The sequence below is a fragment of the Wallemia mellicola genome, assembly GCF_000263375.1.
Source record: "Wallemia mellicola CBS 633.66 unplaced genomic scaffold WALSEscaffold_14, whole genome shotgun sequence".
Taxonomy (NCBI): Eukaryota; Fungi; Basidiomycota; class Wallemiomycetes; order Wallemiales; family Wallemiaceae; genus Wallemia; species Wallemia mellicola.
The window spans coordinates 54,289-79,177 of record NW_006531971.1 but is presented as its reverse complement, the minus strand read 5'-3'; the positions used below and the strand labels follow the sequence as shown (position 1 = coordinate 79,177).

Below are 24,889 nucleotides of genomic sequence, written 5' to 3'. Positions count from 1 at the left end.
AAATATACCAATTTTTTATTTTTATTTTTTCTCAATATCGCGTTTTTCTCGCGTCGCGTCATTAAACCATAATCGTCATTCTCAATAGATCAATAATGCCAGTACCAGAGCATTATAAAAATGAATTCTTGACTGGTCATTTCGGATATACACCTTTAGCTTTAGTTGATGATTACGTCAATCACTTTAATGAACCTGTTGGTCAGATCATGGACGCGATTGAAGATTTCTTCGTAGCTATACTAGCTGAACAGGGGCTGGATATTGATAGTGATGGTAAATTTCAAAATCAAATTCGTCAAGGTATACATAGACTACAGACCTTGTTGGAACACCTGATTGATAAGAATGTCGACAAAATGGAGATCTATTTGTTGAGGAATATACTTACCATACCGGATGAATTGGAGTGTATACCAACTGCTTTCTTACCTCAGTATTGTGATTTGGAAATACCTTCAGACCTACCGCAATCGGAAGAAGAAGAGCAAGCTGAGATAGATCAGTTGAACGCGAAAAGAAAGGAATTACAACAGGTGAGCTTGTTTCTCATAGATCTACACCTTTCTAACAGCGGCAGTTGGAAAAACTCAACCGTAAACTCCGCTCAGAGTGCAGACAAAAGGAAAATGCAATAGAGAAGCAAAGGAGAGAGGCGAAAGAACGTGAAACTATAATCGAGAATATAACAACGCTGGCAGATAAGCATATAACACTCACAGCGAATCTGAAAAGCCTTCATAATAACTTAATTGCTTTGAAAGAAGTGGATCCATTCCAGGTTACCCTCCCTAATACGAAATCTGGTGATGACCTGGCTATTTGGCAAATAGGCAGAATTGGTTATATTAACTGGCAATCTAATCGCCTGATCAAGGATGAAAGCGTTTCAAAGATTACCTCAGAGTTCAACTCTATTGCTAATATAGACGACTTGAATAGCTTTAGATAGTTTATAGTCATGCTTAATTTGTACTTTTTTGTTGTTGTATGTATTACTATTTATTTAGAAAGATTATTACATATTTGTTGTGGTTCTTTCACATTATTCATTCAAAACTAGCTGATTTAGTCGGTGATTTCACAACTAAAAGTAGTTTAATATTTCTACGCATGTTTCTAGTTATTGACCGCGACGTATGAAACATACCCAAGATAGTACAAGAAGCGAAACCAATAGAGAATTATTTGATTACATAGCACATCAATAAGTTTAACTCATATAGAAAACTCCCATTGGTCTGAATGCTTTTAAATATGTCTAACTTTTCAAAACACTTACAGTAAGCCTGATTAGAGAGGAGAGCATCTATGCACTTCAGGCTTCACGTAGAATGATTTGCAGTCATTATAGAGAATGATTGGATATTTTGCAGCTAGGATGAATCATAATAGTTGTTTCAATACATAAAATCGCTTCTTTGCATGCATTATAGTAAAGTGATAGTAATGAAGTTAAAGCAACTCACTTGAAAGAAAATCACGAGAATTCAATAGTAATTTAGACATTATACAAACTAATTGAAATTCAAATTGATAGATTGATACACAAGGATATAAAAAGTAAGTAAATTAACGTGTGAATTCGTTAAAATTCGTCAGATTCTCCTGATTGGAACGAGCTACCGAATGCGATAATAGTAATATAGATTAATGCACCACCAATGACTGACATTATCGATGATGTCGTTGCCAATATACCTGCATGAGCTAAGACAAGTGGTAATGCAGCGCCTGTAACTAAAGTGATAGAAGTGAAGAATCTAGCGAAATCTTGTAATGCGCTGTAATAAAGGTTAGATATCGGTGTATAATATGTGGACCGTTATAAAGTCATTTGCTTACGTATTAGGTTCATCATAACTTGAGTATGAGTAACTGCCGCATCGGCTAGCAATTGAGTTTGGTAGAGGTGCAAACGCGAATAGGAATGCTAATGCAATTTCAATATCGATATATACTACTATAGCTATACTAACCAGATAACAATGGTAACCAGTTACCCCAAAGTGCACAACTTAGGATCACAAGCAGGAAACCCAAGGCTAATACCAATGATAGAGCAATAATAGATTTTAATCCTGCCATTTTGTATAGTCTGACTTGGTGGTTAGGAAGCAAGCTTGTAATTAAACTACCATCAGTCTAGATGTGAGATCTACTAAATAATTAATAGACACGCTTTACTGACAATCTATTAGGCCAAAAGAGCAGATTAGAAAGAGGGGTGCGTTCATCTCTGCTCTTACAACGCTTAATCTAATATCTCTACAGCTAAAAGAGTTACAAAAAAGCTTGACGAGCATCCAGACGAGACACAGCAACCTCAAGAACCTATAGAGACAGCACCAGAATGGATAGTCAACACTCAACAAACTTCTACACCATTTGGTATTCTCAACCCAGATTTGAAAAGTTATTTGAGGGATATGGACAAACGACTTACAAATGCTAGTCAAGATGACAGCGAGGAATACTCCATGATGATAGAAGCAACCTTGTCTGAAATGTCCTCTCACGAATTGGCCTTATCAACCGATCCAGAATGCGCTCTCATGGTTGAACACATGCTTAAACGCGTAGGCGACTTTGAAAAGAGGGTTTTCGCTGATGCCTTAATGGGACAAATCAACGCTGTGATTAGTAACAGCTTCGGTAGTCATGTAATTGAAACTCTCTTGGAGACATCTAAAGGAACAATCATGAGAGAGAGCAATGGTGATATTGCACAACCTCCAAACCAAGACCCTGAGAGTGTCGGTCAATTACGTACCTTCACAACGCTCTTGAATGATCTTGTTGAAGAAATCTTACCATTTGTCGGTGATTTGATTCTCAATCAGAATGCTACCTACCCAATTAGGTATTTACTTCATTTATTATCTGGTGATACAAGTGAGAATGTTCTCAAACGTTCAAAGAAATCAAAAAGTTGGTTAAACAGGAATGACAATTTTGATGCCGTCAATGAACAACAATATGAAGACGAAGAATATCGTCCCCCAAAACACTTTAAAGAGTTGTTTAACCGTCTCCGCAAAGCTCTCTTCGATTCCTTTAGTTCGTCTGCCGAAATCAGAGCTTTTGGTGTTAGTGATCATGGCGCACCTGTCCTTCAACTGCTACTACAATACGAAAGAAATAATGGAGAGAATGATAAGACAGACAGCTTCCTTGATTCATGGCTTGATGGTCTGATTGCCCAACTTCAATCATCTGAAGAAACTAAACAAAGTGGACACATTACTACTACTTTACTTGATACTACGGCAAGTCATACAACTGAAACTGCTATTGAATGTGCAAGTTCATCTGTTTTTGAAGAAATTTGGAAGCTTTACTTTACAGCTAAAGGTGGTACGAGATGTATGAAGCACCCTGTTGGTAATTTCGTCTATGCTAAAGCGTTGGCGAGACTCGGAACAGACGAGAATCTCAATGAAGAGTTCGTTAATGCCCAATTAAATGAAACTATCTCGTTGATTCGTGAGAGCGGTAGTAAATTAATCAAGACTGGTAGAAGTGGCCCATTATTGGCTATTTCTGATGTGGTAGTTGCTAGAAATGTTTTCAAAGATGAAGTCTTAAGTGTAGGTGACTAGTTTTGTCACTCTAATCTCACTGAACATATCTCTAGATGATAATGCATTGCTTCGGATTGAGTACGACTAGTACTGCACAAGCAAAGCATATTATACCATGTATTTTAGAAATGAAAAGATGGAAGGTATGTTTTTTCCCCTTTAGTTGCATCATCTAAATAGTAACAGTCGTACCGTCGTTTTCATAAAGAAACATTCGAGAATGACGAAGCAGACGAGGAAAGCTCAGGAGATGAAAGAAAAACGAACAAAAAGAAGAAGAAGGATAGTGGAGATGATGATATTTATACCGTCCCAGGTGCCCAATTAATCCAATCAATTTATCAATACGGCAGTCCATTAAATGACAAGATCATTGAATCAGTTATCAACTTAGACACTGATAAGCTGTTAGAAATATGCGGATCCTCATCGGCTTCACGTATAATTGATGGTTTAATTGAGTCTGATAATATCGCTTTCAAATATAAGCATAAATTGAGATTGAAGTTGGTTGGTAATTACCACTTGATGGCTGATATGCGCGTTGGTAGTAGAGTAGCTGAAAAGATATATGAAACTTCAGATGGATACTTTAGAGAAAAGATCGCAAATTCATTAATTGAACATGAGGACTATTTGGCAGGTTCGCCATATGGAAAGTATCTTAGTAGGAAGGTAGACTTATCATTATTTAGAAGAAGGTATGATGACTGGAAAGAGAAAACAGCTCAAGAGATAAAGAATGCGGGATTAAATAAGATTAACAATATCAAAAAGGCACCTAGAGTATTCAATGGGAAATTGGCTAACGAGATGTTATCAATAAATCAAAGTGAGGATAAGAGGGGTTCGAAGAGCAGTAAAAAGCGCAAGAATGCTAGTAACGAAGATACTACCTCCGGTGAAACAGAAGACAAAGCAGACACTCGCACACGTCAGGAGAAGCGCGAAGAAAAGAGACAAAGAAAATACGAAAAGTAGATGTCTATATTATAGATTAGAGTTTTAATAAGTTATTTTTGCATGAATAAGGAATTGGTTATCCCAATTAGTTTGGTGGAGATTTCTAACTAATCTGTGTGCTTCTGATATAGAGTTCAATCGGACTAGCCACTTCGAGGTACCGTTGAACTTATCAGAAGGAATATGTAAGCTTGTGATTGGTTCTTGTGAAGAATTTGAGGATTGGTCAACGTGATATGACCTCAACCAGTTTTGTATGTCATGCTGTATGAGTCTACCCGGTAAACCTGTTATCAAAACTGTCTGGCCGGGATGGCTGGAAGGCTGATAGTGAGTCAAACCGTTCAATTCATCCTTATCTTTCGTGATTTCGGTACACTTTAATTGAGAGGTTGATAAACTGAGTCTATCGAAAACCCTTAGGGATCTTTTGAAGCTTTCCCTAACTTGATTGTTTGTGAATTTTACATTAGCTCTGTGAGTGTCGTTTGGGAATTTGCTAGTATAAAAAGCGACTTATGGGATCTTAAAGGAGAGTAGAATAAGCTATATATACTCACCTTGGAAGTTACTATCTGCTGACAGAGGGTTTGTCTTCGCAGATCTCGCTATGAGTCTCTTTATATCGTTGAGGGTAGCTGTAGAAGGGATGTTTGTTAATTTATAGTGATATTCTAATTAATTGTTAATAAAGAATGAATTTATTAAAGTAAAACTAACTGGATAACATCGCTGTTAAGTAATAAAGTAGATAATAATTGTATATAAGCTATAAAATATAGTACTATTGTATAATTTCCTATTTATTACTCCTTTATCTCTAACGATGAGCGACGTTATTCAACCACTCGATGGTCCATCAACTTATAAAGATACGAGATCTAGGATTGATCCAGAGAAGCAGAGGGAGATGTTAGAAAGGAGTACGACACTCTATGTATGTCCATCTCTCTTATCTTTCATTTCTAACGGCTAATAGTGCGGTAATCTCTCATTCTACACAACAGAAGAGCAGATTTATGAATTATTCGCGAGAGTTGCATCTGGACAAGGCATCAAAAGGATTATTATGGGATTAGACAGGAATACTAAACATCCCTGTGGATTCGCCTTCGTCGAGTATTATAGTCACCAGGAAGCAGTTGAAGCCTTAAGATACATCAACGGTACAAAGCTCGACGAGAGAGTCATACGCTGCGACTTAGACGCACAAGGTTACAAAGACGGCAGACAATTCGGTAGAGGAAGGTCTGGTGGACAAGTCCGTGATGAGTATAGACAAGAATACGATAGTGGTCGAGGTGGCTGGGGACACCTCAAGGGACAAGTACCATCTGGGGATAACGGTGATCAATCTTATTCTAACAATTCTAAGAAAAGAAACGCAGAAGATTAAATTTCTACCTCTCTCTTGTACCACCATATGGCAAACGATAAATCTAAACTAAAAGCTATTGAAGACGCACTAAATGTAGACAAATCTAAAATACCGAGACCGTATAAATGTCCGTTATGTGACAGAGCATTTTATAGATTAGAGCATCAGGTGGGTGTTCCTAGCAGCAGCTCCTGATATTTGCTGACACTATAATTAGACTAGACACATACGTACTCACACGGGTGAGAAGCCTCATCAATGCACACACCCAGGCTGTCAGAAAAGATTTAGTCGATCGGATGAATTGACCAGGCATTTACGTACGCACACAAATCCGAAAGGGAGAGGAAAAAAGTCTGTACAAAACAATACTTCAGTTGCTAGTCAATCATCTCCTTCTGTTCCTTCCCAAAATTCAGCTCAGGCCAACCCAGTTACAATTCCGACAACGAACTTTAATTACAACCCCTACAACTACACTTCCTCATTCCCACCAACCGTTTACCAACCAGCTAATGAAATGTCAGCATTGGCTGCTGCTGCCGCCGACCAGCTCTACGAGCTCGAGAGAGAGGAGGCTCTTCGAAGAGCCGAATTCGAGTTTCGACATAGACAGCTCAAGGATGGCATTTCCCCACAACCTACTTCAACTTCCAGCTCACCTAATGCTTCCTTTAACCCTTACGCCTCACAATATGGTTACTTCAACCCACCGGCTCAACGATTTACAATGCCCTACACTTTACAAAACCCAACGAAACAATTTAACAGCTTCCAAGATCCAATTAAATGTCATCGTCCTGATTTAAATCAACCAGCTATCAGTCTAAACGATGATATAAACTGCGATCACGATGATTGTAGACAGATGAATCAGCAATCAAAGAGAATGAAAAGTGATAAATTAATGTCGAATAACAAACTTTATCAACCTCAACCCCAATCAATTGCAGCTTCTTCCATGCCGTTTCACAAATCATATTCTGGAGACCACTTGAGTTCTTTAAATTCAAGGGAGCACACTGTCACAGAACCGCCACATTTAAGAACGCATAGGCACAACTTCCACCCATATGCTTCATACACCTCTTCAGCTGAACAATCACAAACTGTTAGTCCAGCAAGCTCCGCGGAGAGTGACTTTAGTGATCCGGAAGATGTAAAGACTACAAGTTATAATCCTATCAAACAACAACACTCTTCTATACAGCAAAATTTAGGCACTTATCCTGTTGTACCAGGTGGTATAGAGTTCACACCATCAAGTTCACCAGTTTTAGGTCCGCTGAGATCACTCAACCTATTTCCTAATCAAACAACAACCGGCGCGTATCCAAACCCTACTTACTTGAATTTAAATAGTAAAACTGGCACACCTACAACTTCTGCGCATAATTCACCAAACGTCAGTAGGGCGAGTAGTAGAGCAAGTTCGCCTGTACACTTCACCAACTTTAGACTGCCACCTCTAGCATCATCATCGAATACAACAAACAATACAACTGGCGATATCGGTTATGCCAATCCTCCACCCGCTTTACCTTTAGATAATAGAAACAAGATCGAAGAGATATTACGATCACCACCTGAACCAGTACATCCAAGTCCAAGCAGTAGTGTTTCTGGTAGTTCATCTACTCCTATGCAAAGTGCTATAAGGTCCTTACCTAATAGTTTGCCAAATTCTGCATCAAATAGCAATGGACCAAGTCCACCACAATCGCCAGGCATAAACACGAGCGGAAAATCAATACATAGTTTCATGTCAATGACACCTCTACACGCATTAAACCCTCCTTCACAACCACAGCCACAGCAACCGCCACCACAACAATAATTGTTAATAGCAGGACTAGATTTTCATAAACGGACAATACATCTATAATATATTTTGGTTTTTCTTCTGTTTATTTATTAGATACATTATTATTATTGTTTTGAAAGAGAATACATCATCGTCAAATCTTAATCTTGCACCACCAAATTTCAAGATGTCGACGGTTCAAAAAATTAAGGAAATCGAGGATGAAATGGCCAGGTAAGTTTATTTATTACTATATTTTAACTTTAGTTAAATCACTCTCAAAGAACCCAAAAGAATAAGAACACAAACTATCATTTGGGTCAGTTAAAGGCTAAATTGAGTAAATATAAGAAGGAGTTGTTAACACCTTCATCCGGAGGTGGCGGTGGCCCAGGTGTTGGCTTCGATGTAGCAAAAACTGGTTTGGCTTCCGTCGGTTTCATTGGTTTCCCTTCCGTTGGTAAATCAACTTTAATGTCAAAGTTAACGGGTACACACTCTGAGCAAGCCGCTTACGAGTTCACTACTTTAACAACAGTACCTGGTACTATGAATGTATTTGGCGCACCTATACAAGTTTTGGATTTACCTGGTATTATTGAAGGTGCAAAAGATGGTAAAGGTAGAGGTAGACAAGTTATCGCAGTATCTAGAACGTGTAACTTGATTTTCATCGTTTTAGATGTTCTTAAACCATTAAACGATAAGGGCGTTATTGAAAGGGAATTAGAAGGATTCGGTATTAGACTTAATCAGAAACCACCAAATCTTTCTGTTAAGAAGAAGGAAAAAGGTGGTATAGCTATTACAAATACAGTACCACTCACACAAATTGAACATGAAGAGATTAAAGCTGTTTTATCAGAATATAAAATTCCAAACGCCGATGTTATGATCAGAGAAGACATTTCTGTTGATCAATTAATTGATGTCGTTGAAGGTAACAGAGTGTATATACCTTGTATATACGTTCTAAACAAAATTGATGCAATTTCAATCGAAGAATTAGATTTATTATATCAAATTCCAAACTCAGTTCCAATTTCTTCATCACAATGGTTAAACATCGATGAATTAATTGAAATTATGTGGGAAAGATTACAATTAGTTAGAGTTTACACAAGACCTAAAGGTAGAGCACCAGATTATACAGCACCAGTTGTTTTGAGAAGGGGTAGATGTACAGTTGAGCACTTTGCTCATGCTATACACAAAGAAATTGCTAAACAATTGAAGTACGCAATTGTTTGGGGTAAATCTTCAAAGCATCCAAGAGGACAAAAGGTTGGATTAGATCACGTTTTAGATGATGAAGATGTTTTATGTTTAGTTAAACATTAAACACCTCTTTGATCCAGAACGATGACGATTATTGTTAATAAAAATATTTATAAAAAGCCAATAAATTTTAAGGATTTATCCCTCAGTTGCCCTGAGCTAAGAGAATATTTAATACCTATTAATAATAAAAATTTTGAATTCACTATCAATTTTAAAGACGAAGACTCTATTAGGTGTTTAACTAAGTGTTTATTAGAAAAAGATTTTAATTTACGCGTTAAATTACCTTCAAATAATCTAATTCCAACTTTACCTAATAGATTGGACTATATAAATTACATTTTTGATCTCTCTGGATATGACGCTACTACCAATAAGAAGGTCAACATTCTCGACATCGGTACAGGTCCATTACCAGTTTATCCTTTGTTAATATCTAGAGTTTATGATAATGCGGTCACATATGGTACAGATATTGATATAGATTCGCTTGAATTGGCCAATATAAATACAACGAATAACAATTTAAACGATAATATTAAGTTATACAAAACTACTAAACAGGATAATTTGATACCGTCAGTTGTTATTGATAACATTTCTGAAAATGAAATCAATTGCCAATTATGCAATCCACCTTTCTATGAGTCAATTGAAGAGATTAAACATTTAGAAAATTTTAAATCAACAAAACCAAAAAGCATGAACTTAGGTTCTTTCAATGAGATTGTAACAGAAGGTGGTGAAACCTCATTTGTTAGCAATCTCATCGACGAATCTTTGAATAATCAGCGCCTCTTCAAGTGGTACTCAAGTTTACTAGGAAAATTCTCTTCTTTGGAGGTGTTGATTAACAAATTAAGGCAACTTAATGTCAATAATTATGCGTTAAAAGAAATTACTTTGGGTTCTACTCGTAGATGGGTTCTAGCTTGGTCGTTTTATTATGATCGGTTACCAAATCATTTGATGAGGATTGAAGGTGGCACCTTTAAAAGTTTAAATCCTCCTTCAAATGAAGTGTACATAAGCACTGACAAATCATTAGATTATTTAATCAATTATGTCTTTATCAATATTCAAAACCTATCGATAGATTCATACAATGATAATTTTATGCAATTGACGCTCGTTGGTGACGAAACTTGGTCAAGGAGTGTTAGAAGAAAGTTGATGAAAGGTGAAACACTACCAGTTGATTCGAATAAAATAACAAAGCTGAGATTCAATTACGATAGTATGGAATGTTCACTAAAAATCACATGGCTGTATGGAAATGATAGGCAACTATTTATTTCATTATATAAACACATAAATAGTAAACTTTTAAATTAATATGATCATGGAAAAATTTCATCACATTTATTCATTCCAGTCAAGATATGCACTAAATTTAAACCAATATTCAATGAATAATAAGTTGTTTTATACCATCATTATGTTTAAGTCGGCAACGCTTTTGGTATTATTGAGTTTATCAATTGAATCGTTAGCGAAAGTTTTACCAACTGAACCTTCACCTGATTCAAAATGGGCTGTCGGTTCAAAGCAAACTATTCAATATAAGATTGATAATGACGATAAGGATACTAAATGGGATAAGTTTTCAATTGAACTGATGACAGGTCCTGATTTATACACAGTATGTTCATTTTTTTGAAATATTTAGCTTGATTTAACGATTTATAGATTTTTGTTGGTAAAGTTGCAGAAAACATAACAGTTGATGATGATGAAAAGAAAGGCAAATTGGAGTGGACTTTACCAGAGACAGTAAATCCACATTCACAAATTTACTTTTTGCAATTCTATAATTCAGACAATGCAACTGATAAAACATGGTCAACAAGATTCACTATTACAGACACTGATGGATCTTCTGTACCACCAGCTCATTCAACACAACCAAAATCTGGTAAAGATACACCATGGGGTATTGGTCTTCTACAACCAGGACATGTAGATCAGGATACTTTACCTTTGCATCACAATTACCCTGCATCAGATGCGGCAGAAGAGAAGATTAAAGATGGAGGTGGATCAAAGCAGGATGAAGTTGAGCCTGACTCCTCCGGATATAGTGCTTTCAAGACATCTGCCCTTTTTGTCTCTGCACTTACTATTGTAACAGTATCTTTCTTGTAAATTCCTAATTAGTAAACCAACTCAAAATACCTTTAATAGATATATTCATTCAGCATTACTTGCTACTTTTTAGTTGTTCAAAGGCATGTTAACTGTTTTAATTATATTATCAATGTGTGTGATGGTGTGCGAATTTAAGACATTTTATAAACAATCTCACTCAGTGGACAACTATATTTAACACAGGGTACGGCGATTTTAATACTATTATTCATAATGAATGGGATACAGATTACTATGTTCGACTCACTCGTAGAAAATACTTTCCGGTGTGAAATTTTGATTTATCTATTGACTTAGAATGCTGTAGCGTCTATAAGGCGTCATTTGTAGTACTTCACTTCAAATTTATGAAATTATTAGACAATCTAATATGATTAAAGGTCAGTAAAGCTTCAAAAGTAATATCCCAAACTAGTAAAACATCATCGACATATTCAAATAATCAAGTTACATAAATAAAGAATTAGCAAATCTTATAGAATTAGGTAAGTCAAGCATCTCTAACAACAAATTATCTAGTAAAATCCTGAGATATTGCATTTTATTCCTGGTGCATCATGAAAGTTTACACTAACGTAATTGTAAATGCTGATGAATAATACATATATTATACAATAGAAAGTTCATTATGGTTTTACATAGAACACTACCTCTAGCTCATAAGTTGACATTTGAGTAGCTTAATATTATGATTTCTTTATAAGTACAAATAAAGCTATTGGAATATTTATATATTATGCAAAAACATATTCGTATGCGACTTTACAATTCTCGGGATCCTTCATTAAGACTACTAGACGAAGTGTTATTATTCGTTTGACTTTGTTCTGCTTCCTGCAGATTCCGTCTAGAGCTGGATTTACGAGCGTTGTGACGTCGACTTGCAACGCTATTACTAAACAATGGTAAAAGGTATCTTTCATCTAGATCTGTAAACCATTTACCATCCCTAAATACCAACTGATTCTTATCTGTATCTTCGTCGTATTGTAGATTAACTTTACTGTTAGCAAGTGGAAGGACCTCATTGTCATCTTCTATTGTATCATCTAATGGGCTTATACTACTCTTAGGTCGTCTCTCTGCTGAGTCACTTCGTTTTACAGGTGATGTTGCCTTATTTAATGACGTTGAAGACGAAGCAGTACTTATAAAGACATCGCTTTGTCTTGGTAATTCTAAGTTAATACCTTCTTCAATGTCATTGTTGTCATAATAGTGTGGTGATAAAGCTTGAGTCTGATGATTGAAGTATGGGTAATTGTTAGAACCTCTTCTGAAACCAAATTGCGTTGGGTAATCATCTTCTTCATCACTAGATGCTTCATCGTCCTCTACACCCATTTTAATTCCCATAACTTCTAACATTCTAGATGTAGTACCACCAAATACGACTACTGTCAATACGACGACAATCAAAACGGTAGTCCTTAAGGCGGCTGAATTTTTTCCTGTAATACCAGCTGCTAAAGCTACGCCTACAGCACCTCTCAATCCTGCCCAGAAGAGCATCATCTTTGAATATTTATTAGTAAAGTTTAGTCATTTAACTATTATACTCACTTGATGACTGTGAGGTAATTCAGGTGCACGTTGACCTTTCGATCTATAAACCAGGTTGATAACTTTTGAAAGTGGGAATACGGTCATATAGCGACCAACAACGACAGCTGTACAGACGACAACAATGAATATTGGTTTAAATTCAGTGGTATCTTGTGTAAATAAAGTTATTCCGAGATATATCTTCCCAATTGTCAGATTAAAGCTTCTTAAAGAATATTACTCACGAAAATGAAATTTTCAGAAAGCTGAGCAAGAACATGGAACATAGACTTGGTAGTACGTTGTGTCTTCGGGCTCATATTATGATAAGCGTAGTGTTTTAACGTGATACCACAGAAAATGAGGGAAACGATACCTGAGATGAATTAGGAATGAAAGTTTTGTACTATTATGATAACGTACCACTCATACCAATACCATTTGAAAAGAAGTACGAAGTGTATGCTATTAAAGAGACTAAACAACTTTCTATACCTGGATATGAGCCAACTTTGGAGTGTTTCAAACCTAAACTACAGGCTAATGCGAAAATGACACCGAGTGCCATAGAACCTGAGAATGACAAGAAGAAAATACCTGAACCTCTGAAAAAGGAGGACATTTTCAAGTCTGCACCATGAAATTGACTGAGTGTTTCGTAAAGAACAATCGAAACTGCGTCATTGAGGATAGATTCACCGAAGATAACAGAATATAGCTTTGGATCAACCTTATATGTGTTAAATATTGCTAATATGGTAACTGGATCGGTTGCGGACAGTGTTGAACCCAAGATGAGACATTCTACTAAGCTAATTTTTAGACTAGAAATGTGTAAAAAGGAGAAAATGTAGACGACGAAACTAATTAATGAGTTAGTGATTTAGTAGTGTATAAATTGAACCATCCAGCTCACCCGATGACGACAGCAGATATGAAGGTACCGGCCAAAGCAAAAGTAAGAATCGGGATGATATTCCTGAAGAAGTGTGCTTCACGTAGTCTATAACCAGAGTCCAGAATGACTAATAAAGTTGTTAGTCTATGTATAGAAATGGCTAAATTAGTAGACTAACTGGGCGGTAAAAGCAGATTGAAGAATAGAGAAGGAGAGAAGGTCTATATAGGGAGGTTGAGTGTGTGGAACACTGATATAGTTCTAGACTCACGACCATTTCTCTGATGATGTGCCCTGGACTGAGTCTAATAATCAAACCAACGACCATACCTATGGTTATATGAGTATAAAAATGAATAGATGATTGAATAAATTACCAGCAAAGACGGCTATAACGGTCTCATGTACGGACCTAATCTTCTTCTGCTGTAAATAATAAGATAAACAAAGTGAGCAGATAATTAGCAAAGTCAAAATGCTTAAAGCTAAGGAAGTCATCTGCTCTATTTTCATTGGAGTTTCATTCTTATCATCTCCGGTCATCATCAAAGTAAAGGATAAAGGAGAATGGATATCTCAGTCGACCCTGTGGTATTTTATTGTAGCGGCTGCCATAAAATACTAGGCGATACTTTATCTTTCATTGAAACTAACGATATCTTGAAGTCTATCGTGCTTTCAAGTCAGTATCCTTTTATCTTCCTATTCTACTAATAATATCAAGGTGTGACAAACAGTGTAGATATCAGTACAACGATAAATACAAGTAATGATACTCTAGATACTGGCTCTACTTTCGTTTGGTTGAATTGTTCAAATTGTCAGAGGTTGATAGGCAAGAAGTATCATAGTACACCTGACCATTTAGCATATTTAAGGTATTATTTACATTACATACCTCCTTTAATTATAATTTAACGCGTAAATAGTGATAACTTTAGTCTTAATATGTTCAACGGTAATGTCGCATGGTATCAGCTTGGTTCACAAAAGCCACAATCTTCAATACGACAGAGCTTTACTGAACAAGATTCTGATGGTGCAGACCTTTCAGATTTATTCAAAATTAAATCAGTTCTCCTACACTACCAGCAGCGATTAGATAATAATGATAAAGGTCAACTTTCGCTAAGACAAAAACTGAATGAACATGATAAAAGGTTAGATAGTTTTGATAAAGATCAAATTGATCTACAACAAGATTTAGATGACCGCATTCAATCTATAGACTCCCTTCAACATAAACTAAAGCTCTTACAAAGACGACTTGATCATTTAGAATCCAAGATACCAAAATGAATGACTACATTTCATAAAACATATTGTGCAAGACACTCGATTCGTAAATTGTAACAACATTTATTTATATGTAAAATTATTTATACTATATTTTCTCTAACTCTGGATGTGTAGCTACGAAAGAGCAAACTATTAATGAATGATAAAAGTTAGTATTAAAGAATTGAAAAGTTTCTATAAAATTGAATTTTGAAGCTTAAAAACTTGAAGTGAAAAAAAAGAAATTGAAGATCCATTAATTAAATATTTCCCACAATTAATTAACTCATTTAGTTATCTGAATCAAGACCTTGATTTCTACCGTAGAGTCTGTAGACATCTCTGTCTGATCTTTCATGGACAATAGTAATACGTTGCAATTCGTTCATGAAGTCCTCAACGCGTCTGTCGATCTTACCAACTTGTCTCTTACCAAGGTTGTTCAACCACTTAAGGTTGTTCATGATAACATAAGCAAGGGTACAGACAACCATGACAGCGATAGAGAAGGCCCAAACCTTGACGACGGTAACAATGTCGGTGTGACCATTGTGTGCGTCTCTGTCAGCGTGGAACCAACCGAAGAGAGTGAAGAGGGTAGCGATAATGTCAACACCAGCAATAGCACCAGTTAATTGCCATGATGGCCACTTGAATTCACCTTCACCAGTTCTGGTCAAGAAGATTAACCAGTTCTCGGTCAAACAAACTTCCAAGAAGAGAATGTGTTCAATACCACCCCAGTTTTGGATGATACCACCGTTGTTAAGGAAAAGAGTACCTCTGAGAATCCAAGTACCAGCTGCAAGGATAGCACCAAGAACAGTTGACATGATCCAGATCTTTGGTAATTGCCATTCGACTGGAGTAAGAGCGTATGGAGCGTTGTCATAAGCGACAGCAACGGTAGCCAAATCAGCGAATAAAGCAATCCAGACGATCAAATCGGCACGGATAGTCTCGTTCATGATAAGAATTGAGAGAGTAAGGTAGATTTCCAAGTGGAGACAGAGGGCGATACGGTAAACAATGTAAGCCTTCATACGGTGGAAAATTTCACGAGCGACCTTGATAGCAGTGATGATGGTTGAGAGACCTTCGTCAAGGAAAACGACAGCAGCAGCTGAACGAGCAGCATCTGAAGCACCTTCGACAGCAATACCACAGTCAGCCTTCTTAAGAGCTGGAGCATCGTTGACACCATCACCAGTCATGGCAGTTAAGTGACCACGGTGTTGAAGCATTTCGACAATTTGGTACTTGTGTTCTGGGAAAACTTCACCGAAACCGTCTGCGTTTTCAATGAAGTCGTGCATTTCAGAACCAGCCATTGAGCCACCACCAATAAGTCTGTGTGAATCGTAAACCTGAAAAGTTGTTAGAAAGAATGTCTAAAAGGTAAGTTGGAAACTCACGTTTGTACCCATACCAAGCATCTTACATGTTTCCTTTGCGATAGCAACAGCGTCACCAGTTAACATCTTTACACCAACACCGAGCTTGATAGCTTCACCGACGGTAGCAGCAGTGTCATGACGTGGAGGATCGAACATAGGAAGTAAACCGAGAACTTGCCAGTCACCGTTACCTTCTTGGACAGCAACACCAAGGGATCTGAAACCTCTTGAAGCGAATTCCATAGTTTGGTCACGGAAAGCTTGAGCAACTTGTGGTGGAGTTGCACACATCTTGAGGATAGAGTTTGGAGCACCCTTAGCACAAGTGTAAGTAACACCGTCACGTTCGACAATTGAAGTGATACGCTTTGAGACAGGGTCGAATGGTCTGAAGTCCTTAGTAACCCAACCGGTCTTGAGCATTTCAGTTGCGCGTGGGTATTCCTTAAGAGTAGAGATGGTAATCTTGTCAATTGGGTCCAATGACTTGACGTTGTGTGATGAAGCGAGAGCAGCAACACACATCATCCAGTCCATGTCGACACCTTCAGCAACGTATGGTTCGTGAATAGAGAGCTTGTTAGCAGTGAGGGTACCAGTCTTGTCAGAACAGAGAATGTCACAACCAGCGAGAGATTCGATAGAGGTGAGCTTTTGAACAATTGCTTGCTTCTTAGCGAGGTAAGCAGCACCAACAGCGAGGGTAGTGGTAGTGACAACTGGAAGACCGACTGGAACACCAATAACAGCGAAGATAAGAGTGTAAACCAACAAGTTGTTGTCTCTTGGTTGAGCAATACCGGTGTTACGGAAGAAGCCACCAATCCAAACGGCGAACAAGAAGACAATGACGAGAACGAGAAGAGTACCACCAATGATGTTCATGACCTTGACGAAGTGACCCTTGTCGTTTGCACCAAGGACAAGAGCAGCGGTCTTACCGACGAAAGAGATTGGAGCAGTTGACTTGACACGTGCGAAAACCTTACCACGCTTACAGATGGTAGTGTAGAAGGCGGTGTCACCGTGGAACTTGTCGACAGCGAGAGATTCACCAGTGATAGCGGATTGATCAGCAGCAAGGATAGAAGGACCTTTACCGAATGAGTCTTCCTCATCGTCAGTCTTTTCCTTCTTTGACTCAGCCTTGACCTTTGCGAGAATCTCAGCAGCCTTTGAACCATCCTTGTCCTTGTAGTCTGAAAGAATCTCAACATCAGCTGGGATGGTAGCACCTTCTTCAATGACGACGATATCACCAACAACGAGTTCACGTGCTTCGACTTCGTGTTCTTGACCATCACGGAGAACGGTAGTACGAAGAGCGATACCTTTCTTAAGTTGAGCGACAATATCACCAGCTTGCTTTTCTTGATAGAAACCAACGAATGCGTTTAATAAGAGAATACCAATAATGACACCGAAATCGACCCATTCACGGAGACCACCAGCGAGACCGACGGCACCTTCCATAACGTAGAGGACAGGACCTCTGAAGAAACCAATAAACTTGAGAACGAGATTCTCTTCTGGAGATTCCAATTCGTTGAAACCGAAACGCTTACGACGTGGTTCAACGTCTGAAGAGGAAAGACCACCTGATGATTGTGTAGCAGTCAACCAATCCTCTGGGACGGAAGCGCCTTGTTGTCTGATTTCAATCTTCTTCCATGGGGCGTACCAAGGCTAGAGTGTGTGAGTAGAATTTTCTTCTTGGCCAATCAACTTACGCGTTTGTAAGTGACTTCGTCCTCTTCGGCAGCAGCGTCATCAGACTTTCTTAATTCAACGTTTTGGATGTAGTTGACCAAAGCGGAGTACTCTGAGTGTGGAGAGTTGTCCTCCTCTTCTTGAGGATATTGCTCCTTTGAAGGAATTTCACCCTCTCTTACTGGTTTTTCATCGTGGGTAGACATTTTCTTATTCTAATTGCCCTTTAGAGCTTTAAATGAGTTTTGTAGGTAAAAGGTTTTTTGGATTCAATGTGGTTGTTGAAAGGCAAGAGTGACAACTTCCGCCCATTAAAAACAGTCTCGATTTTAAAAAAAATCAAAATTTATCCGGAAATAAACAAATTCAGTTTATTATTACAATCTATTTAGATTCTTTTTCTATTCATTCTCATTCACATCTTTTTATTCCCTTTTATTCCTTAGAATTCGCTGACGTAGACGCCTCAAAAAGCGCCGTATTAATCTATTTAAGGGTAAATGCTGTACACTCCATCGCAACTTGTCGTCCGATGACTTTTCCTCGCCTTATTTCCTACTTTATACTCTTCGGATCTTCTGCCGTACACCCAACACCCCTGCAAATTTTGTTCAGGAACAAAGTCACAATGTCTGATCTGGTATGTATGGCACTATCTTTAATATATACACTACTTATTTATAGCTTGGCACTCATTTTACGACCTCTTCAGCCTATCACATTCGTCTTATTTTATGAACCCCGCATTAGCACCACTTTGATCGGCTGGGGACCCTGTTTACCATAATCCTATATCTCTACAATCCAACTAAATAAAAAAAATTACGGCGTTTTTCTCGTACGTCTTCCTCTATATCCATATGCGGTATGTATTCTAATTTGATTTGTTTAAGCGAGTTGCCGAAAACCCCACAGTCCTTATCAGTGGAACTCGTTATAGGAATATTTTCTTTCTTGACAAATCTCTTGATCTACTTTAATTTACTTGAATTGATTCTGAATCATAGACATCTAGTTATACGTGTGTCAAATTTCTTCTTCTATTTACAGACTAAAGCTCGCGTTTATAAATAACTTTACTTTGACATCTCGTGTTTATTTAAGTTTAATCTCCGTTATTATTATAAATATCCCTATTGCTATAGAAAATCCAAGCGAATCGCAGCATCCTCGTGTCGCGTCGCGTCATTTTTAATTCTTACGTGCGTCGACACTCGCACGTAAGCTTTCTCGTGACGAATCTCGATAAGTCGAAATAAATTTACCCACTCGTCATTGTCTTAGGAAACGGATTTTAACAACTAAAACCGCCATTCAAAATCTTTTCATTTATAACGTATTATTTATTTCATTGATTTTACAATTGATGATACGATATAGGTAATGTTATGCCATATAACAAACAGTTTCCATATAGCCGTTAGGTTCACCTCCATGAAGGTACCTATCTGATCTTCTGACTGTGCGGAATAGCCACATTTGACACGCTCATATCCTATGTCAAACTGCGCTTCTCATACTCCTTTATGGTACAGCTCACCTTCATCAAGGCTTACGAGATCATCCCAAGCATATCATGCGAGTAATTACAACTTAAATCATTCACCATCTGTATATTCTCATCTCGCCCAACATAATTCACATAAATGTTCTGTTTTGTATCTTCCTCGGTATTGTGGCGTCTAGACCGTTCATATGGGTATGCTTCCATTAATGAGATAATTGGGCCTATCCCAGCTTGTGAAGAATAATATAAAGCCATCTAGTATTTCCTATTACTAGCTTTACCAATAGGAATCTTGATTACTCCGCTCGACTCAGCACGTGCTTTATTTCAATGCGCATGTACAGTATCAAAATCTGCCAAAGTAGGTTCCATACTTGTCAGGCTAAGTTTGTAAGTTTGTCAACCTCTTCTCCCGTCTATAAGCCCCATTTCAAAGCTCCTGCAATAGTACTTATTGCTGTACTAGCTGTCAAACCTGTACAGGTATATTGAATCGGAGGCATGTCGGCGACTTGACACACTTGAAATGTCAATCTGCTCAAACCTATCAAAGAACATATAAACATAGGTAGTCCTTTCCAAGTTGTGTTACTACTGACGGCTGATGAAGTATTTCCGAGAATACATTCCCTCAGCATCACACTGGCCCATAGTAGGCTTAGCGCGAACCACTTTTCAGACAGAAGAGAACAAAGAGTGACACAAGCCAATATTGTGAAAACCCCTGAAAAAGTAATAATGCTTGATTTGAGATCAATCATAGCGATAATATCAGATAAGCTTGAGAAACAGTATAATATAGAGTTAGATAAGTTGTATCACTAAACAAACCGCAATGAATCCTGCGTTTTGTTTTACCATTCGTTTGTTGACTGGCATGGGTGACAATTGTCCGCATATAAAACTAGCTTCGGCTTTTTTTTAGAAAAATCTAATTTTAACGATTCTATTTTGATTTGTTTAAGCGAGTTACCGGAAACCCCACAGTCCTTATCAGCGGAATTCTTTATTAGAATTCTCTTTTCTTAACAGATCGTTTAATTAATTTAATTTATTGCAATGCACATATATCTAATTTAAGTATGCCAATCTTATTTTTCTATATACAGTGTAATGTTTTGCGTTTATAAATAACTCTACTTTGACATCTGGAATTTTTTAAATCTTAATCTCCGTGTTATTATTATAGATGTGACGTTTGCTTTTAAAAAGCCAAGCAAATCGCAGCATTCCAGTGTCGCGTCGCGTCATCTTTAATCCTTACGCGCGTCGACACTCGCACATAGATAGACTTTCTCACGACGAATCTCGTTACATAAAAATAAATTTACCACTCTTCATTATCTTAGGAAACTTTTGAGTCGTTATTTACAATATTTTCGTCTAGGAGGTATTATGTATTTATTGTTATGTGACAATAAGGAATGATCTAAATTAGTTATCCAAATCAAAATCCTCTTGATGGTATCCTTTTCTGTGGTCTATAGCTTCTTCCAACAGGTAGTATACTATTATCTGACGTCGATCTCCGTTGAAATGTAGGTGTTGATAAGAATTTTCCCTCTCTTAATTCGTTTGCTATCTCCTTGCTAAGCTCACGTACTAAGATCGCTGAGTCTGTAGCCGCCAATCTTGTAATAGTCTACGGCATTTGATTAACCTTCTTACTTTGTATTTAGAATCTTACGTACCTCTGCAATGCGATAATGTTGCACAATAAACTTGCATTCCGGGTGTATCTCCAATACGACTCTTAGAATACGTAATAGATTCAATCTAACTAGTGCCTTATGATGTGATAACTTCTCAATTAGCTTTTTAAAGAATGCGGATTTAGCAATACCCAAAACAACTCCTTCATAATTCTATTATTTTCAGTTCTTCCATATTCTTGTCATACGTACCTTTACTAATCCTACAGGTCTTTAATAGTGGTTCAAGTAATGATTCAAACATGTTTGCCTGTATGGAGTAGGTTAATTATATCCTCTACTATAAAATCTAACCTTACCTTTGCTTGAATAAACATTGAGAGTAAGATATCTAATGATTTTGGATTGATGAGCATACTTTCTACTCTATCTGTTTCATTTTGTAACCAAACTAGAATAGCTTCCAACGCCGATACCTGGAAGTATGGGTCTTGAAGTAACAAGATATATAATTCCAAACAATTATGCCTCCATAGTAAAGCACGGCAACTCTTTCCAGCATGAGCAAAATCACATAACATTGGTAACGCGAATTGTTTTAGTGGCGAAGATACCTCGTATACTCTTTTCATCAAAGGAATGAGACCTGCTTGAGCTGCTTCCTCTTGCCTACTTGGTGAAAGTCTGGTTAGTGAGAAGAATATTTGCAATACTTGAGAAGATATTTCCTAACATTTCCATCAGTTTAAATATAAAATAACACTAATAGACTCACACTACTACGTTCACCTTCCTTACATTTATCTAGAACCCTCACAAAAACGTCGATAGCATTACTATTTTGCAATACATCAAGCATACCTGCTGATGTTGAGATATGTTTGAACGTTTTCAGTAGAGTGATTAATAACCCCGACATATTTTTACTCTCGCAAAGGCTTTCACAAGCTTTTAATAATCTCCTGAGTATGCTACGTGTGCCTAGCGCATTCAAAACTACGCTATCATTTTGTCCAACTTGAGCAAATAACAGACATATCTTACTTGATAAATCTATAACTTCAGTTGCTTCATCAGAATTATCTTTGAGTGCAGATGTAAGTGCTTCTGATAACGGTTCTAAAAGACCTTCTTTTGCGAATATTCTACAAAAATCAGTCTTCGTTGTAAGTGTATGTGATTCAAATACACTTGATATAGCTGATACCGCTTCATAGACTAACTCTTGTGCTTCTTCATCAAGTAATTCTACTAAAACTTTGAAACCACGACAAGCAATGAACATCTGTAATGTCAATACACTCGTGTGAGTGACATGTGCAACGAATGTCGCTGCTTCAAGTCTAAGCTCATGTGAATAACGTTTACTAGCGTATGTCATAACTACTGCTATTCCACCAACCAGACAAAACGATTCAACTAGACTAGGATCAAATGAGACAATCTTTTTTTGTTATTAGAATTAAGTAATTTAGTAACCATCAATTCTACTCACGAGATTAATAATACGCAGTAATTTATAAATGACGTCTTTCGCTGGTTTACTCTCTAAAACTTCAAGTGTTGATAACATTCCTCTTGCAATAACAAATTGAGCGTGCATGTCTGGGAATTCACCTAAAATATTCAGTAATTTATCAATTACTTCATTAAGTTTATCATCATTTTGACCTGCTTCCAATTGATTAACTAAATCGTTCACCATCACACACAATCTTGCATGTCTATCTCTAATTAGGTTTGATTCAAGATCATTTTCAGCAAAATCATCCTCAATTTGTGCAAACGGATCTTCATCATCAGGGAAATCATCACCCAACCATGATTTGTTTGATAATTTCGTTGTCAGTTGTAAAGTCTGTCCACTTTCACCAGGAGTTAAAGGTGGTGCTTTACCGAAAACATCATCAAAGTTCTCATCATCAGCTTCAGAATATTTAGCAAGATCACTTGCTTTCCTCTCTTGCTCAATACTAGTTATTGCACTTGAAGATGTATTCGATTGGGATCGACTATGTGAACGTAGTGAAGGTGGTGGTGACGGTCTTTTAGGTAGGATTTGTTTCTTTTGTGGTATTGTTAATAGGGTTTGCTTTGGCGATACTGGTTCTTCCTTAAGCTTATTCAAATCATTAGGATGGAAAAGACCTCCTTTTAGTTTCAAGCTAGATATTTTTTCATTAAGAACTTGATCATCTTCATCACCACCTAAATCGGAGTAGTCTTCCACAGATTTTGTCATAGAAACTGGTTCTTTGGCAAGTTCTTGGCTTGTTTGTGCAGAATTAACTTTGATCGTTTGGGTATTATCATCAGAAGGAGGTTTACCAAAGTCTGTCGTCCCAAAATCTTGTCCTTTAGAAAATGTTATTGTTCCAGCAAAATCATCATCCCAATTATCTTCTTCATCTTCTTGTGTTTTACTTAAGACGTTTTCCCTTTTATCATTTCTAACCGTAAATGGTTTTCCGGTTTGTTGGTTAGCAGAAGTGAGAGCATATGGACTACCATTGTTGAGCGAAGTTCTCCGAAGTGGTGAAAAAGTATTCTTTCCATCACGTACCGGAAACAAAGCAGCTTGTGTTTTTGAGCTCTTGGGTGGTGATTTTAAGGCTTCATTCCATTCTTGCACTTTTTGTACGGCAACATCATAAGTTTCATGTTCTTTGATTGGGGTATTGTTTTTGTATAATATAGATTGTTTACTATTAGGTTTTCCTACTGATTGATTTGTGTCAAATTGACGCATCCAGGGATGTTTCAACAATTTTTTCGCTGTAATACGTAAATTTGAGTCCTTTTGAAAGCAATGAAGTAGGAAATCTTTAACTACGGGTGAAGAGCCTTCAGGAATAGGCATTTGATCATTCTGAACTATAGCCCATAATGCACTCATTTGTGGGAGATGGGAGTAAGGAGGTCTGCCTTCAAGTAGCTCTATAACGACACAACCAACACTCCAAATGTCTGATGCAGTACTTGCACCTGATTGCTCAATAACTTCAGGTGCCATCCAAAAAGGGCTACCAACAACGGAGTTATCAGCTAGATGCGCTTGTGTTGCTACACCAAAATCGGCTAATTTGACAGAGCCATCTTTAATTGCCAAAATATTTGCTGCCTTTATATCACGATGACATACACCTTGATCGTGTAAATATTGTAAACCTTCGAGAACTTGGGATATATATACAGCTACTAAAGGTTCAGGAAATTTACCAAATCGCTTGGATATTGAAGCTAAAGAACCATTTTCACAATATCTAAACTTGATGAGGTACTGCAAATCGATAAGAAGAGAGAGCTTACTCTAGAATAACGTAAAGAGCATCCTTAGTTTTTACGAATCCACCGTAACGTACTATACGAGGGTGCTGAATAAATCTAGTAAGACATTTACGTTATGATAAGTGACATAACTAACATGGAGATTTTTTAGAAGATCAATCTCAGACTATAATGTATATGAATAAGAATTTTCAAGAGATTAGTGCTAGAAATCTTACCATAATATCGCCTAAATGTGATTTGGGTATGTCACTCAATTGTATCTGCTTTACAGCAACTGTCTCGCCAGTAGACCAATTCAAGGCTCTGTATACGCTACCAAAAGCACCCTTTCCAAGGCAATCACCTATTTGATAATTCTGAAGTCCGGGCACTTCCATCACTGACGTTTTCAGAGAACCATCATATTCGAAGAACAAAATAAATATAATGTCAGATTTTAATGTCGATTTAAAT

General features: G+C 37.2%; 14 protein-coding genes across 14 annotated transcripts; 8 read left to right on the top strand and 6 right to left on the bottom strand.

The window, feature by feature from the left end:
* Positions 1 to 95: 95 nt before the first annotated feature.
* Positions 96 to 952, top strand: WALSEDRAFT_29279 (Mis12-domain-containing protein; the record flags this gene model as incomplete). The annotated part of the gene is made up of 2 exons (XM_006959019.1): positions 96 to 536; positions 575 to 952. 2 exons carry the CDS (start codon positions 96 to 98, stop codon positions 950 to 952), a joined length of 819 nt encoding a protein of 272 aa, XP_006959081.1.
* Positions 953 to 1,588: 636 nt separating this feature from the next.
* WALSEDRAFT_19787 (vacuolar protein sorting 55) lies at positions 1,589 to 2,088 on the bottom strand (the record flags this gene model as incomplete). Its single annotated transcript, XM_006958981.1, has 3 exons — positions 1,589 to 1,784; positions 1,846 to 1,933; positions 1,980 to 2,088. 3 exons carry the CDS (start codon positions 2,086 to 2,088, stop codon positions 1,589 to 1,591), a joined length of 393 nt encoding a protein of 130 aa, XP_006959043.1.
* Positions 2,089 to 2,201: 113 nt separating this feature from the next.
* On the top strand, positions 2,202 to 4,630 carry WALSEDRAFT_39282 (hypothetical protein). The gene is made up of 4 exons (XM_006959018.1): positions 2,202 to 2,227; positions 2,275 to 3,590; positions 3,638 to 3,727; positions 3,771 to 4,630. The coding sequence occupies exons 2-4, from the start codon at positions 2,430 to 2,432 to the stop codon at positions 4,563 to 4,565; spliced, it is 2,046 nt and encodes a 681-aa protein (XP_006959080.1). The 5' UTR covers positions 2,202 to 2,227; positions 2,275 to 2,429; the 3' UTR covers positions 4,566 to 4,630.
* Positions 4,590 to 6,038, bottom strand: WALSEDRAFT_69496 (hypothetical protein; the record flags this gene model as incomplete). The annotated part of the gene is made up of 3 exons (XM_006959016.1): positions 5,268 to 6,038; positions 5,108 to 5,221; positions 4,590 to 5,062 (listed from the first exon to the last, which is right to left on the bottom strand). The coding sequence occupies exons 1-3, from the start codon at positions 5,275 to 5,277 to the stop codon at positions 4,590 to 4,592; spliced, it is 597 nt and encodes a 198-aa protein (XP_006959078.1). The 5' UTR covers positions 5,278 to 6,038.
* Positions 5,374 to 5,943, top strand: WALSEDRAFT_64979 (RNA-binding domain-containing protein; the record flags this gene model as incomplete). Its single annotated transcript, XM_006959017.1, has 2 exons — positions 5,374 to 5,484; positions 5,527 to 5,943. The coding sequence occupies 2 exons, from the start codon at positions 5,374 to 5,376 to the stop codon at positions 5,941 to 5,943; spliced, it is 528 nt and encodes a 175-aa protein (XP_006959079.1).
* Positions 5,971 to 6,253, top strand: WALSEDRAFT_19940 (hypothetical protein; the record flags this gene model as incomplete). Its single annotated transcript, XM_006958987.1, has 2 exons — positions 5,971 to 6,093; positions 6,143 to 6,253. Coding segments are annotated over 2 exons (234 nt in total), but the record flags the coding sequence as incomplete, so codon positions are not given.
* A 1,645-nt stretch (positions 6,254 to 7,898) lies between these two features.
* Positions 7,899 to 9,154, top strand: WALSEDRAFT_33036 (cytoplasm protein). The gene is made up of 2 exons (XM_006959015.1): positions 7,899 to 7,961; positions 8,012 to 9,154. Exons 1-2 carry the CDS (start codon positions 7,917 to 7,919, stop codon positions 9,068 to 9,070), a joined length of 1,104 nt encoding a protein of 367 aa, XP_006959077.1. The 5' UTR covers positions 7,899 to 7,916; the 3' UTR covers positions 9,071 to 9,154.
* Positions 7,899 to 11,214, top strand: WALSEDRAFT_60716 (hypothetical protein). Its single transcript, XM_006959013.1, has 3 exons — positions 7,899 to 7,963; positions 8,014 to 10,652; positions 10,700 to 11,214. Exon 2 carries the CDS (start codon positions 9,092 to 9,094, stop codon positions 10,343 to 10,345), a length of 1,254 nt encoding a protein of 417 aa, XP_006959075.1. The 5' UTR covers positions 7,899 to 7,963; positions 8,014 to 9,091; the 3' UTR covers positions 10,346 to 10,652; positions 10,700 to 11,214.
* On the top strand, positions 9,207 to 11,202 carry WALSEDRAFT_33035 (hypothetical protein). The gene is made up of 2 exons (XM_006959014.1): positions 9,207 to 10,652; positions 10,700 to 11,202. The coding sequence occupies exons 1-2, from the start codon at positions 10,449 to 10,451 to the stop codon at positions 11,153 to 11,155; spliced, it is 660 nt and encodes a 219-aa protein (XP_006959076.1). The 5' UTR covers positions 9,207 to 10,448; the 3' UTR covers positions 11,156 to 11,202.
* A 615-nt stretch (positions 11,215 to 11,829) lies between the features above and the next one.
* Positions 11,830 to 14,276, bottom strand: WALSEDRAFT_60715 (sodium/hydrogen exchanger). Its single transcript, XM_006959012.1, has 8 exons — positions 13,979 to 14,276; positions 13,873 to 13,931; positions 13,780 to 13,822; positions 13,620 to 13,728; positions 13,127 to 13,566; positions 12,949 to 13,079; positions 12,722 to 12,904; positions 11,830 to 12,673 (listed from the first exon to the last, which is right to left on the bottom strand). Exons 1-8 carry the CDS (start codon positions 14,145 to 14,147, stop codon positions 11,921 to 11,923), a joined length of 1,887 nt encoding a protein of 628 aa, XP_006959074.1. The 5' UTR covers positions 14,148 to 14,276; the 3' UTR covers positions 11,830 to 11,920.
* Positions 13,952 to 14,915, top strand: WALSEDRAFT_60714 (hypothetical protein). The gene is made up of 3 exons (XM_006959011.1): positions 13,952 to 14,283; positions 14,326 to 14,479; positions 14,531 to 14,915. The coding sequence occupies exons 1-3, from the start codon at positions 14,169 to 14,171 to the stop codon at positions 14,898 to 14,900; spliced, it is 639 nt and encodes a 212-aa protein (XP_006959073.1). The 5' UTR covers positions 13,952 to 14,168; the 3' UTR covers positions 14,901 to 14,915.
* A 254-nt stretch (positions 14,916 to 15,169) lies between these two features.
* Positions 15,170 to 18,192, bottom strand: WALSEDRAFT_19826 (plasma-membrane proton-e; the record flags this gene model as incomplete). Its single annotated transcript, XM_006958983.1, has 3 exons — positions 15,170 to 16,246; positions 16,295 to 17,962; positions 18,007 to 18,192. 3 exons carry the CDS (start codon positions 18,190 to 18,192, stop codon positions 15,170 to 15,172), a joined length of 2,931 nt encoding a protein of 976 aa, XP_006959045.1.
* A 1,104-nt stretch (positions 18,193 to 19,296) lies between these two features.
* WALSEDRAFT_60713 (hypothetical protein) lies at positions 19,297 to 20,385 on the bottom strand. The gene has a single exon (XM_006959010.1). It carries the CDS (start codon positions 20,252 to 20,254, stop codon positions 19,910 to 19,912), a length of 345 nt encoding a protein of 114 aa, XP_006959072.1. The 5' UTR covers positions 20,255 to 20,385; the 3' UTR covers positions 19,297 to 19,909.
* A 500-nt stretch (positions 20,386 to 20,885) lies between these two features.
* On the bottom strand, positions 20,886 to 24,813 carry WALSEDRAFT_57880 (Pkinase-domain-containing protein; the record flags this gene model as incomplete). The annotated part of the gene is made up of 9 exons (XM_006959009.1): positions 20,886 to 21,135; positions 21,185 to 21,348; positions 21,398 to 21,455; positions 21,505 to 21,873; positions 21,921 to 22,589; positions 22,641 to 24,408; positions 24,455 to 24,519; positions 24,570 to 24,599; positions 24,652 to 24,813. 9 exons carry the CDS (start codon positions 24,811 to 24,813, stop codon positions 20,941 to 20,943), a joined length of 3,480 nt encoding a protein of 1,159 aa, XP_006959071.1. The 3' UTR covers positions 20,886 to 20,940.
* Between the last annotated feature and the right edge of the window lie 76 nt (positions 24,814 to 24,889).

Bases quoted from the DNA above. Each gene is read 5' to 3' on its own strand.
- WALSEDRAFT_60713 (XM_006959010.1), bottom strand. From the start codon at position 20,254: ATGATTGATCTCAAATCAAGCATTATTACTTTTTCAGGGGTTTTCACA.
- WALSEDRAFT_33035 (XM_006959014.1), top strand. From the start codon at position 10,449: ATGTTTAAGTCGGCAACGCTTTTGGTATTATTGAGTTTATCAATTGAA. The intron at 10,653-10,699 runs GTATGTTCATTT...AACGATTTATAG, and splicing joins CAGGTCCTGATTTATACACA to ATTTTTGTTGGTAAAGTTGC.
- WALSEDRAFT_33036 (XM_006959015.1), top strand. From the start codon at position 7,917: ATGTCGACGGTTCAAAAAATTAAGGAAATCGAGGATGAAATGGCC. The intron at 7,962-8,011 runs AGGTAAGTTTAT...AATCACTCTCAA, and splicing joins AAATCGAGGATGAAATGGCC to AGAACCCAAAAGAATAAGAA.
- WALSEDRAFT_60714 (XM_006959011.1), top strand. From the start codon at position 14,169: ATGGATATCTCAGTCGACCCTGTGGTATTTTATTGTAGCGGCTGCCAT. The intron at 14,284-14,325 runs GTCAGTATCCTT...AATAATATCAAG, and splicing joins GAAGTCTATCGTGCTTTCAA to GTGTGACAAACAGTGTAGAT. The intron at 14,480-14,530 runs GTATTATTTACA...ACGCGTAAATAG, and splicing joins GACCATTTAGCATATTTAAG to TGATAACTTTAGTCTTAATA.
- WALSEDRAFT_39282 (XM_006959018.1), top strand. From the start codon at position 2,430: ATGGACAAACGACTTACAAATGCTAGTCAAGATGACAGCGAGGAATAC. The intron at 3,591-3,637 runs GTAGGTGACTAG...ACATATCTCTAG, and splicing joins TCAAAGATGAAGTCTTAAGT to ATGATAATGCATTGCTTCGG. The intron at 3,728-3,770 runs GTATGTTTTTTC...AAATAGTAACAG, and splicing joins TAGAAATGAAAAGATGGAAG to TCGTACCGTCGTTTTCATAA.
- WALSEDRAFT_60715 (XM_006959012.1), bottom strand. From the start codon at position 14,147: ATGATGACCGGAGATGATAAGAATGAAACTCCAATGAAAATAGAGCAG. The intron at 13,932-13,978 runs GTAATTTATTCA...ATATAACCATAG, and splicing joins CGTTATAGCCGTCTTTGCTG to GTATGGTCGTTGGTTTGATT. The intron at 12,905-12,948 runs GTGAGTAATATT...ACAATTGGGAAG, and splicing joins TTTCTGAAAATTTCATTTTC to ATATATCTCGGAATAACTTT.
- WALSEDRAFT_60716 (XM_006959013.1), top strand. From the start codon at position 9,092: ATGACGATTATTGTTAATAAAAATATTTATAAAAAGCCAATAAATTTT.